This window comes from Aspergillus puulaauensis, chromosome 3, assembly GCF_016861865.1.
Source record: "Aspergillus puulaauensis MK2 DNA, chromosome 3, nearly complete sequence".
Taxonomy (NCBI): Eukaryota; Fungi; Ascomycota; class Eurotiomycetes; order Eurotiales; family Aspergillaceae; genus Aspergillus; species Aspergillus puulaauensis.
Window position 1 is genome coordinate 764,213 of NC_054859.1, and position 16,128 is coordinate 780,340.

The 16,128-nt window shown below is 49.7% G+C and overlaps 1 protein-coding gene across 1 annotated transcript; it reads right to left on the minus strand.

Moving 5' to 3' along the window:
• Window positions 1-5,978: 5,978 nt before the first annotated feature.
• nsdD (GATA-type sexual development transcription factor NsdD) lies at window positions 5,979-7,566 on the minus strand (the record flags this gene model as incomplete). Its single annotated transcript, XM_041701401.1, has 4 exons — window positions 5,979-6,191; window positions 6,262-6,582; window positions 6,634-7,465; window positions 7,535-7,566. The coding sequence occupies 4 exons, from the start codon at window positions 7,564-7,566 to the stop codon at window positions 5,979-5,981; spliced, it is 1,398 nt and encodes a 465-aa protein (XP_041554290.1).
• Between the last annotated feature and the right edge of the window lie 8,562 nt (window positions 7,567-16,128).

A 16,128-nucleotide genomic window follows, 5' to 3' on the forward strand; every position in this document is an offset into this window, starting at 1 on the left:
CTCCCCTCCTCCGGAGAACGCCGGACGATGGGAACGATCGAGGATGGGTGTTCGTATCGTAATGCCATTCGCGATCGCACGATCCCATACGTATGTTTGGGGCAGTATCAGGAGATATTTTGGTAAATACCATACCGCTGCCTTCTGGTTGCCTTGTACAGCCACCGAGAAAAAGCAAAAAATGGTTTGAACAAAGATACGAACAGTCCTTACGAATAGCGATGGTTACAGCTATCAATCATTTTTTTTGTTGACGAAGCCCTGGACCGCGGTCGGTTCTGGCATACTAATAGGGTCCTATAGTTATTCATTCTCATTCCCATACATGATGGGCTAGGCGAATCCACGATTTCTTACTGCAAGTCTTCAAAAGAACAACAAAGAGAAAAAAAAAAAAAAAAAACAAGTTACGAAACCAATCGAACCAATCCCATTTTGGTCCGAACTAGTAAACATCTTGTACCACAGCAGTGGATCAGCACGAAGTACTAATGCACGCCCCATACATGGATGATCCTGGATCCAAGATGCCAGATCGTGATTCCAAATAAGACCTCTAGCCCAATCCTCGGAATATTCCTAGCCTGCCCTCCCGTCTCGAATTTACCGAGAACCCTCGAGGCGTTTTACGGAGCCAACCTCCTTTGTTCTCGAGAAGAACTGGAGCAGTGCACAATGATCTACAACCTGCCCCAGGCTGCCTAAGATGGACAGTGCGATGATATTATTCTCGAGACCCAGATGCCCGCTCCACGCCGTGGTCCAAAATAGCATCACATCATTATTGTCCCAGACGAGTTCCAAACACAGCCGCATCCGTATGCTTCAGAGTCCAACCTGAGCCCGACGAACGATGAATCAAACGGTTCTCTGCGTACGCTGTCTAACCCGTTTCACTCGCATGTGCGGGCGCTGCGAAACGCTAGCGAATGAGGTCCGTCTACTCTCTCCATGCACAGGCATTCCTCCAGATCCCAGATTTGCAGTGGGGGATCGCGATGAGATGAGAATCGTCAGATCCCCGGCGTTTCAGCGAGTCAACGAGTCAGCGGCGCAGCACGAAGCAGCGATTCCTCTGTTTCGATCATCCGACCCTAGCACCAAGTAAGCTATGCGGACGGTGGCGTTGGGGAGGGGAGGATGGGGTCCAGGTCCAGGATCATCGAATTCGCCGGCGCCCAAGCCAACGCCGCGTTGCGGGCGAAATCGATCTACAATCTTACGTCCGTGAAGGAGAAGATTTGGATTCTTGGGTCTGGCGAGTCGTGATTTTGCTGCGCTTGGTTGTTGGTACGTACACCGCACGTACTACGTGGCCTGCGACGTATATTGTTACGTGGTTTTTATTGCTGCTACGTATACTGTCAGACTCACAAAGGAGCCCATCATTATGGTTGCCTAGAGACGGTATGGAAATCAGAAACTATGGACGTGATGGTGTCGATTGTCGAACTTTGAGAGATCTTCGTTCGACTTCTGGAATAATATCCTGATTTGATGAAGGAATCAGCAATCGGCGTCGGAGTTAAGGTTTTAAATATGCCGGGATATCATGACCACAGAGCCACAAGTCGCTCCCGGTTCGTTGATCCAGAATTCCAGATAGTTAGTACGCCCCGGCGCTAATCCACCATGGTGTATTACTGATACGCCCAGTGGGTTACGATTGTCAAGTTGTCGACACGGCAAGAAACGCGTATAGACCGAACCAATAGCAATAGACTGGATAGTCGGTGAAAAGACGGCATCTCAGCCCAACTTCGAAGCCGCAAACGCTGGTTCGAATTCTGCAGCAAAGTGAGACCAGACCCCGGGGTTCGCACTCTCCAACGTCAAACCCCGTAATTCACGGGACCACCAGTCACTGCGAGTCGCAAAGTCAAACTCCAAACTAAAAACGGCATGTATTTGAAATTGTACCCACTCCGCACCTTGTTCTGAGTCGGCTCATCCGCGCGGTGCGAGTCTTAGTTTGACCTACGATCCACGGTCTCCGATCCACCGCATCTCCGCGACCAAGTGATTTTCACAAGTCAGAAGTTAGACCTCACAAGTTCTGGAGATATCCACCTTGCCATCCAGTCAGGGCGTGCCGAAGTGGTGCTCCGGGCACTACTGCGAAGTGCCAACTGGCAATTCCTGGAAATTTCCCAAGTTGGAACGCACCGCACTTGCATATGCATGTAAAGAAAAGCTCCCCTAAGTAGTACCACTTCCCTAAGGAGGGCATCTTTGCATCGCAGAGACGGGGCATGAGAATCGGACGAACAACCCCGAAATCAGGCGAGTGTGAACTGCGAGGCGGCCTTTGATTTTTCGGTTTCAATCTATGCAGTCGTACTAGCCCACCCCTCATGTTCGTATCTCAGAATCAGGGGGCCTGATGCCTGTTAGTGTTGACCCAACACTATTTTTGCAACGCCCGACGAACTCGAACCACGAGGGCACGACCCAAGACTCGTAAATCACGATTCATCAGCCCGTGACATCGGAACTGATCCCAGCCATAAATGTTCAGAGGGCACCACTCATTAGCCATCGAGAGAAGTAAACTGGGTCCCGACGCGGCTTGGAAAATGGAATGAAAATTGGAAAAATCCAATCAACTGCTAGACAGACTCGGACTAGTTTAGGTTGCCATCAGGGATCCATGTCCCCCCACTTCAGACGAACAAGACTAAGATATGGTTTGGTGGGGATGGGGTGGTGGATCGGCAATGCAGAAAGGAATGAAAGATACAACTTCGAGTGGACGAACTTGTCTTGAATTTGAAAATGGAAGATCCGTCTTGAGTGCTTGGTGCTGACAATTTCTGGTTCAGGGTTTCGGGTTCAGGTTCAGGTTCAGGTCCAGGTGCAGCCTTGGGGGCCCGTATTACCTTGATGATTTGAATTATCAGTTGAGGCTAGGTGTGCCCACTATCTCGTATACTCCTTATACGAGGTTTCTTTTATCTGACAGCTGACATTCACCAGTATTGCTGGCTTACAACCGAAGCATTGCCCGCTGACAGGCCAGCAAGGAACCGCCCGCTCCTTATTATGGAGGTAGTAGGACTGGACCATGAAACTAGTTTGACTGTGGAAGTGCGAGATTTGAAGGAACCGAGCATATCCATATTTACTTCCTGCTCTATTGTTGAAATACAGAAACAGGCGCAGTCGATTTCAAACAAAGTTTCGATCGAACATACGCAGAGTCATCTTGCTTGGCGATGATCGATCCACCGTGCTCAATTCTTTGAGCCTGACTGTGAATACAAGAATGCGCTCCATAAGCGGGAAGCCTCACAACAAGGGTGATCCCTGCATATTTTATATTATGCCCACAATAACCACACCAATGCCGGTTTTTCTTCTGCACAAGTGGGCAACTGAGCTTGTATGGCCTCTGTAATCCTGCATAGAAAATTTTGGCCAGGTATCATACGGAAACTGCCGAATTTGTAAAACCTGCAGGCTGAAACCCGAAGTGAAATCCGATCGGGATCTGAAATCGAAATCGAATCGAAATCGAAATTTGAAATCTAAAATCGCAAGTGGCTTTGCTGCTATTGACCTAAACAGTTAGATCGGATCTCACATCCGGCTGAGTCATCGTCTGCCACGAACCCATCCGAGGCTTGTCGTCTCGTATACAGAGAGAGCACAGAGGCATTAATTGAGGTTGATTGTTTCAATAGTTAATCGAAGTATCAGCTCCAGATCTGTTCGGCCAATCCCATAGCATGGCCGGCTCGTGGCCATGTATAAATCGGGTCTCCATAGCCAAATCCAAATCCAAGCCACTACTTACTACTTACTGCTAGAATCGGAAGCTCAGGGAAAGAGAGTTTGGGTCGGAAATCTCCCGGTAACCGTCTTGTACTCCGTACGACACCCGAAAGGCTCTGGGTCGATCTATTCCCACAGGGTATAACGAAATTCTCATTATATCGAGGTCAATCGGACGCCTAAGGACTGCTGGATTTCACAATAATATCGTTTGGTTTTGGTCCCCCGAGCCCACATTTTGGGAGATTTCAGCTCTCCAACCAAACTCGGTGAGTACTCTGTATGAGAGCCTTGCTTCAATCCTGGTATTCACATTCACCGCTGCTGAGCCCGACAGATTGGGTCGGCTGGTAGTAGTGATGGGTCGGTTCCCTGTCATTGTATGGTACGTGTCGACTACTCCTCCTACTATTGAGCGGAGTCAAAACCGCCCAACTCTGTCGCCAATAATGGGACCACCGCCGCTTGGAAATAAAACCCAACGCCATTGAGAGGCGCGGCTGTGCTGCCAGGATCGGTACAAATACTGCGGCTGGTACTACTACTCCTTGAATACAGCACCCTCCAGCCCGGCCGAACTTCGGGGCGATGTGAAATTATGTTTCTCAACCGTCGCAGCCGAAGAACTTCAAACTAAGGATAGTGGTAGTGGCGGTGGGGGGCGGGAGGAAGCACCGATCGCATCGTGATCCATTCTTGTCTGATGTCAGACTGGATATCATGACCCTTACTAAGGGAGGATGCCCTTTTTAACTTAGTCGAGTGGTAAAATTGTTCCACATCTGAAGGCGATCGTTGAGTCTGCTAGCGTGGAATTGGAGGGAATAAACGATGGTCCAAACAATAACCTTCAGGCTAAGACCCCAAGACAGACGATCAAAAACAGATACCGCGGAAACGCGCGAATTTCATTCCAAATCACCGCGGTGGGAAAGATTATTGGGTGTGGCACCAGATCTGTGAAGAAAGACCCTTGTGACTTCCTCCGGAATCTGTAATCTGGAACTGGAATCTGCGGGAATCACAGGCTCTTATCTCTGACAGTGACGGCATTGTTCTTTAGTAAGCTGGCCAGGGCGATCGTGAACCAAGATAACGAAAGAGGGCAAGCGGAAGCATCACATCATAAGCGCAGGGCTTGGAGACTGGTGGCTGTGAGTGTCGGTCAAGGCAACCAGACCGGCCTTTCTGCAAGATGCGATGCAGCGCGATGCAGCGCGATGCAACACGATGCGCCGGTCGATGAGATGCGATGAGATGCGAATCGATCATGCGATGGCGATGAGATCCGATTGATTCCAGATTGCAGATTCCAGATCGCCGGCCACTCGGCACTTCGAAATCGCCGCGATTGGCTTACGCCGACTTAAATTCGATAGTTTCCCGCCCTAACAATCCAGAATGAATGGGCTGGCAAACTTGGCAGCGCGACCCCTCTGCCTGATTGCTCGGTTGTCTCTTCCAAGCCAATCAGTGTAATCCACGACACCGCGTCTAATCGCTCTTCAACATTCGAGGACCCCACTCGTGACTGCAGCAAGTGGTGGGTCCATCTTGGGAATGCAGTGGTGGAAATGGAATGGAATGTTGGCGTCTGGCAGGGACGGACGTGGCCTCCATCAAACTGACTCCCTCCCACTGGCAGGAATAACGCCCTGTACCAGCAGCAACAAAAAGCGTACCATGGTCCAGCACAAGAACCATGTTTCAGCCACGCGCGAAGCGATCGATCAGCAGGCGTACTCGACTAGGCCAGCAGCTCATTGGGGTCCAGATCCAAGGTTCACTCCAAACCTTCCCAGGGTCCGGAATTCGATCGTTGAGTTTTTTGAAAATCGGGGGATCCCTGTCTGCTCATGGCGATCGTTGCGTCTTTCTATGCTCAGTATATCCAAATCAATAGTACAAATAAAATCGATTTATTCGCGTTACATAACCGGTAAGTTTGCGATCACAGTTGCCAATCTCGAAGCAAAGTCTATTCAAGATGCCCTTTTTTCCGGCAACATCAAGGGGTATTACGCAGTAATTCCACAGACAAATAAGAACAGACATAAAAAATGGTAGTCCGACAGGTTTGCATGCAATTCCAAACCCGATGAAAAAAAGCAGAGCCATGAGAGAGATTCAGCTCGCAGAACGCCTGACACTTCTAAATCCCAAATCCGTTTTCCAACGCCTCGTAATTATGTAATGCTAGCGTGTTAATGACTCCTTGGTGAGACAGAGTCGAGTGCAGTCTTGGGTTTGAGGTTGGACCCCAAGCCCGCTGCTTGTTTAGCGCCCATTTTGCGAGTCAACTTCGCATAGTGTAAGCCGCAGGCATTACACAATGTTCGTGCGCCATCTGGGCCGCGACGCCATTCTGGCGTTTCAGCACGGTTACAGCTATGGCATCGTCCGGGAGGAGCAGCTTTCTAGAGCATTTGTTAGTTATGACTGCTGAGGGCGAAAGAAAAATAATAATAATAATCAACTGGAACATACACCGCGCCGTTTCTTTGAGTCTGGACCAGCAAATCCGCTGCCCTTAAATTCCTCCTGGTACATCGCCATGCGGTCGTCGTCATGCACTCCAAGCTTAAACGCCTTTCTCTGCGCCATCTGCTCGGCCATGGCATGTTCTTGGTTGTAGACCGCGGTCCTTATGCGCACAAGAGCATCGTGATTCCGCCGTTGAATATTGAGCATTTCTTCGACCTCTTGGAGAGACGGCAGAGAACCCATTACTGGTCCAGACCGGGACTGGTGTGCTTTGTTCGCATAATGTCGTGAGAAGTCCAAAGTTCGGGTGCTCAAGTCAACCATCTATAATATAAGTTAGCGACCGTAAAGACAATGCTGAACTTCATCATATACCTCATTGAGCGATGTCTCAAAATCATAAACATCGAGATGGCGTTTCACGGAGTCATTCGGAGGTCCGGCAAAATGAGGGCCCGTAATTCCAGCTTTTACTTCATCTACCCGGGTACCATAAGGCCGAGCCTCGTATGATGCAGCAGGATATACCGGTGCCCCCGGTGGGGGTTGTGACTGGAACGGGAAAGGCTGTGAAAAACCACCATATCCACCTGGCGAGGCGACACTACCAGCTGAAGGTGGCGCATTATAATCATACGCTGGCCCTGTCTGCGAACCCGATATTGAGGTGATACCTGTGCTTGCACTTTGCGTTGGGGATTTTCCAGAGCTGATGGAATTAAGCGAAGGATTCCGTGACTCCTGTGTATTCAAAGACACTAAACTTGACCGTGATGCTTCCGCCTGTAGTTGTGGCTGGTGTGACATAGATGATTCACGAAGGTAAGAACTTCCATTCGAAAACGGGTTTGGGGGTCCTGATGGCCCTTCCCCACGGCCGAGATTGGTGGAAAGGTGATGCGGTGGTGGTGCACTATTTTGTTGTTGAGGAGCAGCTGATGTTGGAGGTGGTGGGTATGGTAGAGGGTTGTCATTCCCTAACGCTTCGTGTATAGACGGCAACGACTGCCGCGGTGCTTTCTCCTTCTCATCGTCCGCGCGTCGCGACTCCGGTGGCGAAATATATCCAGGTCCTCCGCTCGTTGGAATCGTCGAGTAGGAATAAGGAAGAGGTTGATTTGGGTACATGGTCGTCGGACTGATGAGGGGGGCTGGAGATGTGGCGGGACCTCTAGAGCCCAGAAAACCGATAGCTGGGAGATGATCTCTTAAAGACGAAGTTGTCAGCGCCATCACGTAAAATATCTGCGAACTGAAATTTGGGCAGAGAATTTACCTGTGCCTATGTCCAGCTTCTAATGACCCCATGATGCGGTGTGTTATTTGAGGTTTCTGGGAAACGAACGGTGCTTGATATAAGCCCGTCCACCAGAGATCTCTTCGTACCCGAACGATAATCAGACTCTTTGAGTGCTCGCAGGTTGCCGGCTAACGAGCTTGGTGAAGCTTGGGATAAATCGCGAGGGTTGTTAGAGCAGACGAGTATCTTGCAACAATGCAAGAGTGACGAATAACTGATCCACTTCCAGGCGAGGATATGAGTGCCAATTAAATAAAAAAGAGAGCTTAAAAAAATTAGGGAAGAAAGTTATTGGTGCCACTGGTTCAACCAGATTTGTCTGGGGATGGTGGCGTCTGTGCGGAAGATGATATCGGATGAAATGTGAAACCTTGTCGGCCACAGGGAATATTCGGTCCTTCTCTGGGTCGGCCGAGGAAGCAACGGGCCAGCAGTGATTGGAGAAGCCCTCAGACAAAAAGTGGCGTCGAGAGACCAGGCAACCCAGCAGAGGGTGCAGTTGCGATTATAGGAACCGAAGCTGTCGAGGACTGCGTCCTTAGTTTTTGTAGGCAGAGTCGAAAAAGTACGGCAAGTACCCGCAGCGTGCAGAGAACAGATCAGATCGGGACGGCCCTGTCTGTGATTCGAACCACCATCTGCACAAGTCGAGATAAAATATCAACAATTAGAATCGCCCGCCTCAGATTCACGCGACGGTTGATTTGACAACGTTGGGCTTGCGGGTGCGAAAGAGGACGGGCCAAAGCGCAAGGGATGGAGTTGAATGCGTCGCGTGGAAAGGGCGGCGTTCCGAATCAACCTTGGAACCTGAACTCTCTGCGTGTGGCAGGTGAAATCAAGAATGCCGTTGTGACAAATATCCCAAAATGAAAATCCTCTAAATGTCAAGAGACGAGGGGCTGTATGGGCTGGATATGTGGTCAAGGTGAAGGGTGCAGGAGGGGCGAAACAGGGCCGACGATACGAAAGGGACGGTGTCGAGGGTATTTCGGAACGAAAGACGGGAGGTATGTATACTTGATCTCTCTGCCTCCTCCCTTTCAGAGTGCAAGTCAAGGAAAAGAAGAAGAGGAGGAGAGAGAGGTAGCTTGAAATGATGAGTGAGAGAGAAAGCCAAGATGGCGGCGATAATAAGAGGGAAGTGTCAACAGCTACGACTGACTGGTATTATAGCGAAATAAGCTGGATGATAATTCATGTTCAAAAAAACATTATTTGAAAATAAAATAATAAAATAAATATTATTATAAAAAAAAAATACTCGATTGAGAATTGAAGGCGAAAGGGCGATTCCTTCCAAAAACCGCCACAGTCAGGCCCGCACACACAAGCGCGAGAGATCTGGGAGTGGGAGGATCCAAACATCGACTAGGAAGATGTCGGTCCAAGACTGAGATGTGAGATGAGCTCAGACCCGAAAAGCAAAAATTGAAAATTAAAAAAGGAAAAAAAGGAAAAGCGAAAAGAGCAAAAAAAGAAAGAGAGATACAGAAAGACGATCAAACCACACTGGCAGTTGGGAACAGCTTAAAGTTACGGCGAATTACAAAATCTGTACAGGCCGCGAACTGCGGATCGTCAACGAAGTGTGGACTGTGGAGTGTCTTGGAATCATATTTGGCGATTTGTGGACATTATGGTGGGCCCAACTCCTCACTAGGGCGCTGTCCCTCTCGTTGTCCCTGGCCCGGAAAAAAATAACTGAAATTTACCGTAATACCGTGACTTACGCGCCTAATGTTGTATTTCCATCCCAGCTCTTGGCTCTGCCAGGTGGACTTTGAACTTGACGTTCAACTGTTCCTCAACAGGTTTTGACATCCGGCCAATAAGTAAATGATAAAACCTGTACATCCATAGCTATAGGCCAGTCCTTAGTAAATCAAGTGCAAACTGCCTGCCTTATAGGGCTTTCGAGCAGGCTCTCCGCCATCGTGACTTGGCTGAGATTAGATTTACTACTTAGTATATTACGCTAATCGGCTCGTCTTCATCTCAGATCCAACCCGATGGGGAACAAGATCTCACCCAGGCGCAGAGGAGGCTGGCAAATACAATAATAACTTGAAATTGCGGAATGCCTGACATGAGTGCAGGCGGTTTTAGTCTGGAGTCTGGACGAATGGTGGACCTTGAAATTCGAAACGGAAACTCGGGAGCGGGATTGGAGGTTGGATGAAGAATTATCATCGGCGCGATTTGATGAAGTCCAAGCGGGCTGGCAGGTTCGAAGAGACGGGAGTGTATCTCAAGAAGTCAAGATCCATCGATCGCACGCTACTTAAATTAGGGGAAAGACCGACGGGCTTTAATTAATGAAAGGCGAAGAAAGGCAGGAGACTACTCGCTAGCCTCGCTCCAGAGCGGGAGGATGAGAGCACACTGTGGACTCCCGACTCTCTAAAGGCCCAAGTCCGAGTCAGCGGGTGGCAGGAAGGGAAAGGCAAAAAGGCTGTCGCGGTAAAATTAAGATGAACTCCTGACGAATTCTTTGAAGATTGAGTTGACGTCGACGTCGACGTCGACGTCGCCGTTGGAAGCTTGGGCTGAGCCATCGTAGACGCTGTCAGAAAAGAATCGCTTCTTCTATGGATGACCCCCCCAACGCCCCATGTTGTGGCTTGCTTAAGAAATCTGGCTGTAACCTCAAGCAACCTTTTCCGTGCATGGCTGTGCCACCTTCTGCACCTCGCATAGCCTGATGTTCGAATTTGCAGATTGGGACTGGCAGGCCTGAGAAATCTCAGTTCGAATGTCTCGTCAGCTTTGAGATGGGTTGCAGCATGCTGCCACTCCTTTTGATTCGGATCTGGAGGCGATCGCGGCGGAGAAGCAGGATCGCGCACCGGCTCAGAGCGTGCAGAATGGCAGACACCATACATGCTCCTCTTTGGCCCACGGAGCTGACGCCGTTGAAATCGTAACTGGAGATCCGACCACCACCGAGATGTGCAGTGCGACGACTCAAAGTCCGCCTGGACGGCCTGCAGCCTGCAGCCACAGAGCCCGGTGCCCTCCTGCAAGAACGGACGGATCTCTCGTTGTTCTGAAAGTAGAAACCATCAAGAAGCTGTTGGCTGTGGTAGGTACGGAGAAAGAAAGCCTCCCTGCTCTTCTGGCGGACGCTCCCCCGCTTTCCCTCCTTGAGATCTCGGGCGCACCCGCTCACTGGCATCTCCTTCCAATCTCGAGTCTCGGCCTGCTTCCTCTCCAGTTTCCCCCATCCCTGTCGTCTACCCAGTTTCCCCTTATCGCTCAAACTTCAGGGCCGTAATAGGACATGAGGTTGGACAGCATCTTCCGATCCATCCGTGCAGGCCAAGGTTGTGCAAAGAAAAAGCACTGACGGCTTATGGCTGTACGCAGAGGAATGGCTGCGTCCGCTTGTCACCTACCTTAGGTAGACTTTTGGGATTGCCTCTTCCAGCTGCGTGCGCAAATTCCGAAGTATGCAAAGTGTGCATCTCCGCCTAGTCAAATACGTGGTACGTACTACTCGAGGCCGTGTATAGGGGGAATGTCCGCAGTGATTTGGAGCTGACAGTGTCCTGGTTCATTGGCCCTTCTTCCCATGAACCCCGAATTTCTGACAGCGCAGCCTTGCTCCATCAAGTTAGCTGAGGCTGATCACCTCCATCGCCTTTTTAAGGTTTCAACTTTTGACTGGCCTATGGGAAGATACAAAACTGATGTGATCCATCACTTCGTCAGGTTCGACTCAAGTCTCAACGGTTGCGGCCTGTGTGACGAAGTACTCTCCTACTGGGCGAGACGAAGTACGTACCTTCCCAGGCCTTCTCCAAAGTGCGCCCGGCGCCTGTGGATGCATCGGTCTACTGATACTCAACACATCCCCGAACTTCATGAATACATATCCTGGCTGCGTGCGTCGCGCGGCCGATTCAATAAAATCTGTAATAGGCGAGCCTGATCGGAAGAAATCGATGCTAGGAATATAGAGTTTTGGGACAGTCCTGCGTATTTCCTGCGGCCAATCTCGTCAGAGCCGGTTGTGCCTTTCTCCCTGCAAAGTTTGACAGATGGCCATGTCGCTCGGCGCCACTTTCCTGCATTCTGGTCGGTGGACACTCCAACTAGTTTCTCCTACTAGGAGCTCTCCCTGTGGGCGAGGGAGATTAACTCTTGAGTTTATCATCTGCGGCGTTGGAAAATAACGGAACTTCGCGCCGTTGGACAGTGGCTGGTGGGTGGCAGAAACCGGTTGCCCATGAGATTTCCAATCCAGCCACCGCCCATGGGCCCTACCTAGGTCGGTACCAGAATAAGTTTCCCATGTGGGGGTCATGGCTCTGGGTAACACGCCTGCCAATCTTGCGAGAACACCGGCGCAAGCCGTACGACCCGCTGCGAGACAAGTCGAAGTTCAGCATCCCATGCTCTTCGCAGATGCCAGAAGAAGATTGATAGAGCTGTTGGCTTGATATTACTCGAGGGGCCCCAGTTTTCCTCCTTGGGCCGAGTCCAAAATAGCGCCAGCGATGCCAGGAGCCCGGACTTCTAACCCAACAAGGCCTCCCACACATACGGAGTACTCAGTGTACTATAACATGATACAATAATAATATGTATAGTCCAGCAGCACAGTCAATTTCCTACGTGCTTCCAACATCCGTCATATAAAACCAACAGATATCGGTAATGTCTCTTGTCGTACAGATTCTTTGGACGCCTTGAGGAGCCGAAAAAAACATGTGATTGTCGTTTCATTACCACAGGTTTTACCAGAAAATGCAAACTCGCAGGCAGATCTCCAAGTTTCTTACATCATCGTGAGAAGCTGCAGTGGTTGTCTGAACTTTCGCTCATTAGTGCCGCGGCTATCTTCCAAGCCCCAGCCTTCGGCAAGGAGTGTACATCCTCTGGGGCATGACGCCAGCTGACTCCTGAGTCGAGGCTTCTCTTTCTCCCCGAGACAAACAAGCGCACAGACAGCATGGGCCTACTCAGACTCCAAAATAGTCTCGATCTAACGGTCACCCGAATAATCCACCAGCGCCAATTAGACTTTGTGACTCGTGAGAAAACGTTTTGTGTCAAGATCTTACCAACTAATACGTTACACCGATGGTGATTAGGTTGAGTTCCCGCGTCAGAAGTTCAGAACCCAGCTCATCACAGCGCCGGCTTATCATTACCGCCGAATTTCAAAGCTACGCATAGAGCCTGTGGGATTTGGTGGTCTTCAATATGGAAGTGATGCCGTCGATGACGGCTGTCCGTTGATTATTTACAAGCTGACAGGTTGAAGACCTCGTTAAAGTCCATATCTACGCTTACTTGATGCAAAGACGACTCTTGTGGCCTGTGTCAAGCTTTACCCGCGGCGAGGGAATGGCTGCCCGCCAAGGTTCACGTACCGTAAGCCAGATGATAGGTCCAGATCAAGGAACCTTGATTTTTGAAATTGAGATCGCTTGATGTGATGAGCTTGAGGTACTACTGCAGCAGTGCAGTTATCGCGGCTTGATCTCTCTCGGCAATCTCTGATAGATGGATACTCTCTACGATTCCTTTGAGGGGCAGGAAAGAAAAGGGGAAAAAAAAACACGTCCTGGTCGGTATGTTGGCATAAGACTCGACATCAAAAAATAGAAGGCAAAGTCTGATCTTCGTTATATGCATTCCCTCTTGAAATACCGAAAATACTGCGTCTCCCTGATGCGTATTCGACTCAAGTCGTTCATCCCGAAATGGCAGCTCCAGTAGAATCTCGCATCTTGTATGGCCAAAGATGCGGGACCGAGTCTCGACCCTCTCCAGAACCCAAAGGAGAGAAAAGGCATTTCCGTTCTCCTATTCCAATACTGCACATTGAATCAACTACCTGGGACCAGATATTTGATTGCCTACTCCGTACTCTCTCTAAGCTATCAGTGCAGGCGCTGGCCTGTTCAAAGGCAAGAGCCTGCCGAGATTCATGACTCGATCAAAGTCTGAATTCAAACGTCATCCAATTAGGGTCATATCGCCCGATATATTCGCCTTCTTCATCCGGAAGGTCATCTACAAAAAGTCCTGGACCCGGGCCTCGAAAGCACCAGGCCGCCAGCGAAGGATAGCCGCCCCAATAATGAAAGTAATAATATCACCACCGACAGTTTGGTCAAGTGAAAGTGGGACGAAGACATGGTTTCATGATCGCTCAACGATGATCAGATAATTGCCCAAACATATCAGGAAAAGAGCGACAGCGCCTTGACTAATGCGGCAAGAGCCTAAAATGTGATCGTAATCTTCCAACGATGATCAAGGCGTTGAGATGGAGATGAGGCGATGGGGAAATCCACCACCCGCTTTCCCTCCAAAGCTGGAAGTTCTCGAGCATTCACCTTTTCTCGTTAAAGTCCAGAAGTCTAGAGGACTAACTCCGAGGGCCGAACAACGGTGCAGATCACACCTAAAGCAGTTATTGAGGAAACACCAACAGTTTTCGATTCTCAAGGGACAGGCGCTTTCGCTCTTAACGGGAATCTCAGGCATACACCTACAGCCAGTTCAGTTTAGGCGGACCAAACTCCGAGAGTCCTATCTCCAGAGGTTGGTACTCATAAGCTGGCGTGGATGATAAAAGCTCACCGCACCAAGATAATCTCTACGAATCAGCTTCGGTTTCCTCTCCAGGTTAAACAACGGTGGCAAAGTGAGGATCGCGCACCATCCGGGGCGAGGGATCGGATTAGCGCAAAAGGAGACATTCGAGACTTTCTGGAGGATGGGTTTGTCGGATGAATCAATCAACGTCGTGGTGGAACCTCCACCTGCAAAGTCTCCGGCGGCTTTACCTCAATGGGAAATTTGACAGCTGCGAGTCCTCGAAACAAGAAATCGGGTGACAAAGAACGGAAACGGCCCTGAAGCAACTGAAGACAGGGATTTGGAAATCTGCTGCAGCCAGACGAATTGAGTACTGGACAGCGCTTCTCTATCCTCTGGGCAGAGAGTCGAGCCCGTCCTCCGTACCCTGGTCTGGCCCTGAAGAGCAAAACAACTTGTCACATGTTCGTCTACGCAGTTATTACAGTCAAACCTGGCCATATTATTATTTTTCTTGTGCATGGGCTCAGTACACATCCCATCCAAAAATTGTGGCCACGAGTCGAGGCACTGACTCTTCAAGGTAAATTTGAGTTTTCCATACTCCTCCTTTCTTCCGGCTGAGGTTCGTGCCGCCTTGCAATGAAGTGAGGAAGGGTGGATATCTGAGGGAAACATAGCCTATCGTGCCCTTACTTGGAAAGAGCCAGGCAAGAGGCCAATCTCCGTGTGTAGAGACGGTTCATTGTTCAATAATCTCCATCTCATGCTTTGCGACCCCCTAAACGGACACGTGAAGCGGGCGCTTCTCATCGGTTTCTCCCGCCGTTGGCGTACCAAGATTTGGCGTGACCGGAGAAATGCTGACAGGATTTGACGAATCCGAGTCAGGCTCGATGCCAACAGACGCCGGTGTGGAGCTAGTCGTTCCTGCAGGTGCATGATTCCCGGTCCGATCGAAAGTCGCACCAACCACCAAATCCTCCATCAGACCTCCCAACTTCTCTTTGTTATACTTTGTGAGCTATTAATTACTCCAGTTATTTGCGGTTCCTATCACCGGTCACAAAATTGAGGAATCGATTTTCTCCTATTTGGACGGGACGGGAGAGCGATGATAGCTCGCTCCACCAAAACACCGTCTTAGCCCAGAGGAGGTAAAAAAACATCGCAGGTACCCATATGCTCCAGACTACTATCCGAATCAATCGCATGCAAATCCTGCGGGCCTGCAAGATCCCTTTTGATGGTGTGTGGAATGTTTGATCCTCCTTTCCCTTTTCGGCGCTGTACTTATTGGTTCTCCAATGGAGCTCTTCCAGAGAAAACGCCCAATTTTCAAGTTTCCAGGCCGTTGAGTTTCCCCACTATATCTATCATCTCATGGAACCCCCCCGACTGTGGCACCAAATTCCGATCCACTTACGCATGGTCAGGAGTTGAAGGGGGAAACAGGTGGTGGCGCTAATTTCGAAGGATTCATTTCGTTGTCAGTTGCCGTTCGAGCCGTGAGTGGAGGACGAGGTAAGTAACAGACGTTACTGTATTTCTGTTATTATTATTCCCTGATGGAAATCTACTTGTGGTACGTACTCCGTAACTGACTGGATTTGGATCACCACATCAAAAGGTGGTAGCGAAATGGAGAAGAGGGCATATAAAAAAAATAATAAGTAATAATAATAATAAATTTAAACGACTCAGGCCATGATTGAAAATGTTTCACCGCTACCTGTCATACAACCCATGGGGTTGGGAAGGAATTATAGCGTCGCTGTCGAGTTCCATCTTCCCGAGGAACTCGTAACAGACTTCCAACCTAACCCAATTCCAGGATGCAAATGGTGGGGACACACTACACAGCAGTGTCTCAAGCCGATTCTGATCCCCTTCCAGAAGAGAAGAAAGGTCCCTTCTCCACGTCAGATGGAGCTCCTTCCAACCCTCCTCAGTCATCACACCCTTACGGAGCATAACGGTCGATGATCAGCCTGGCCCGCTGGTTATTCTCC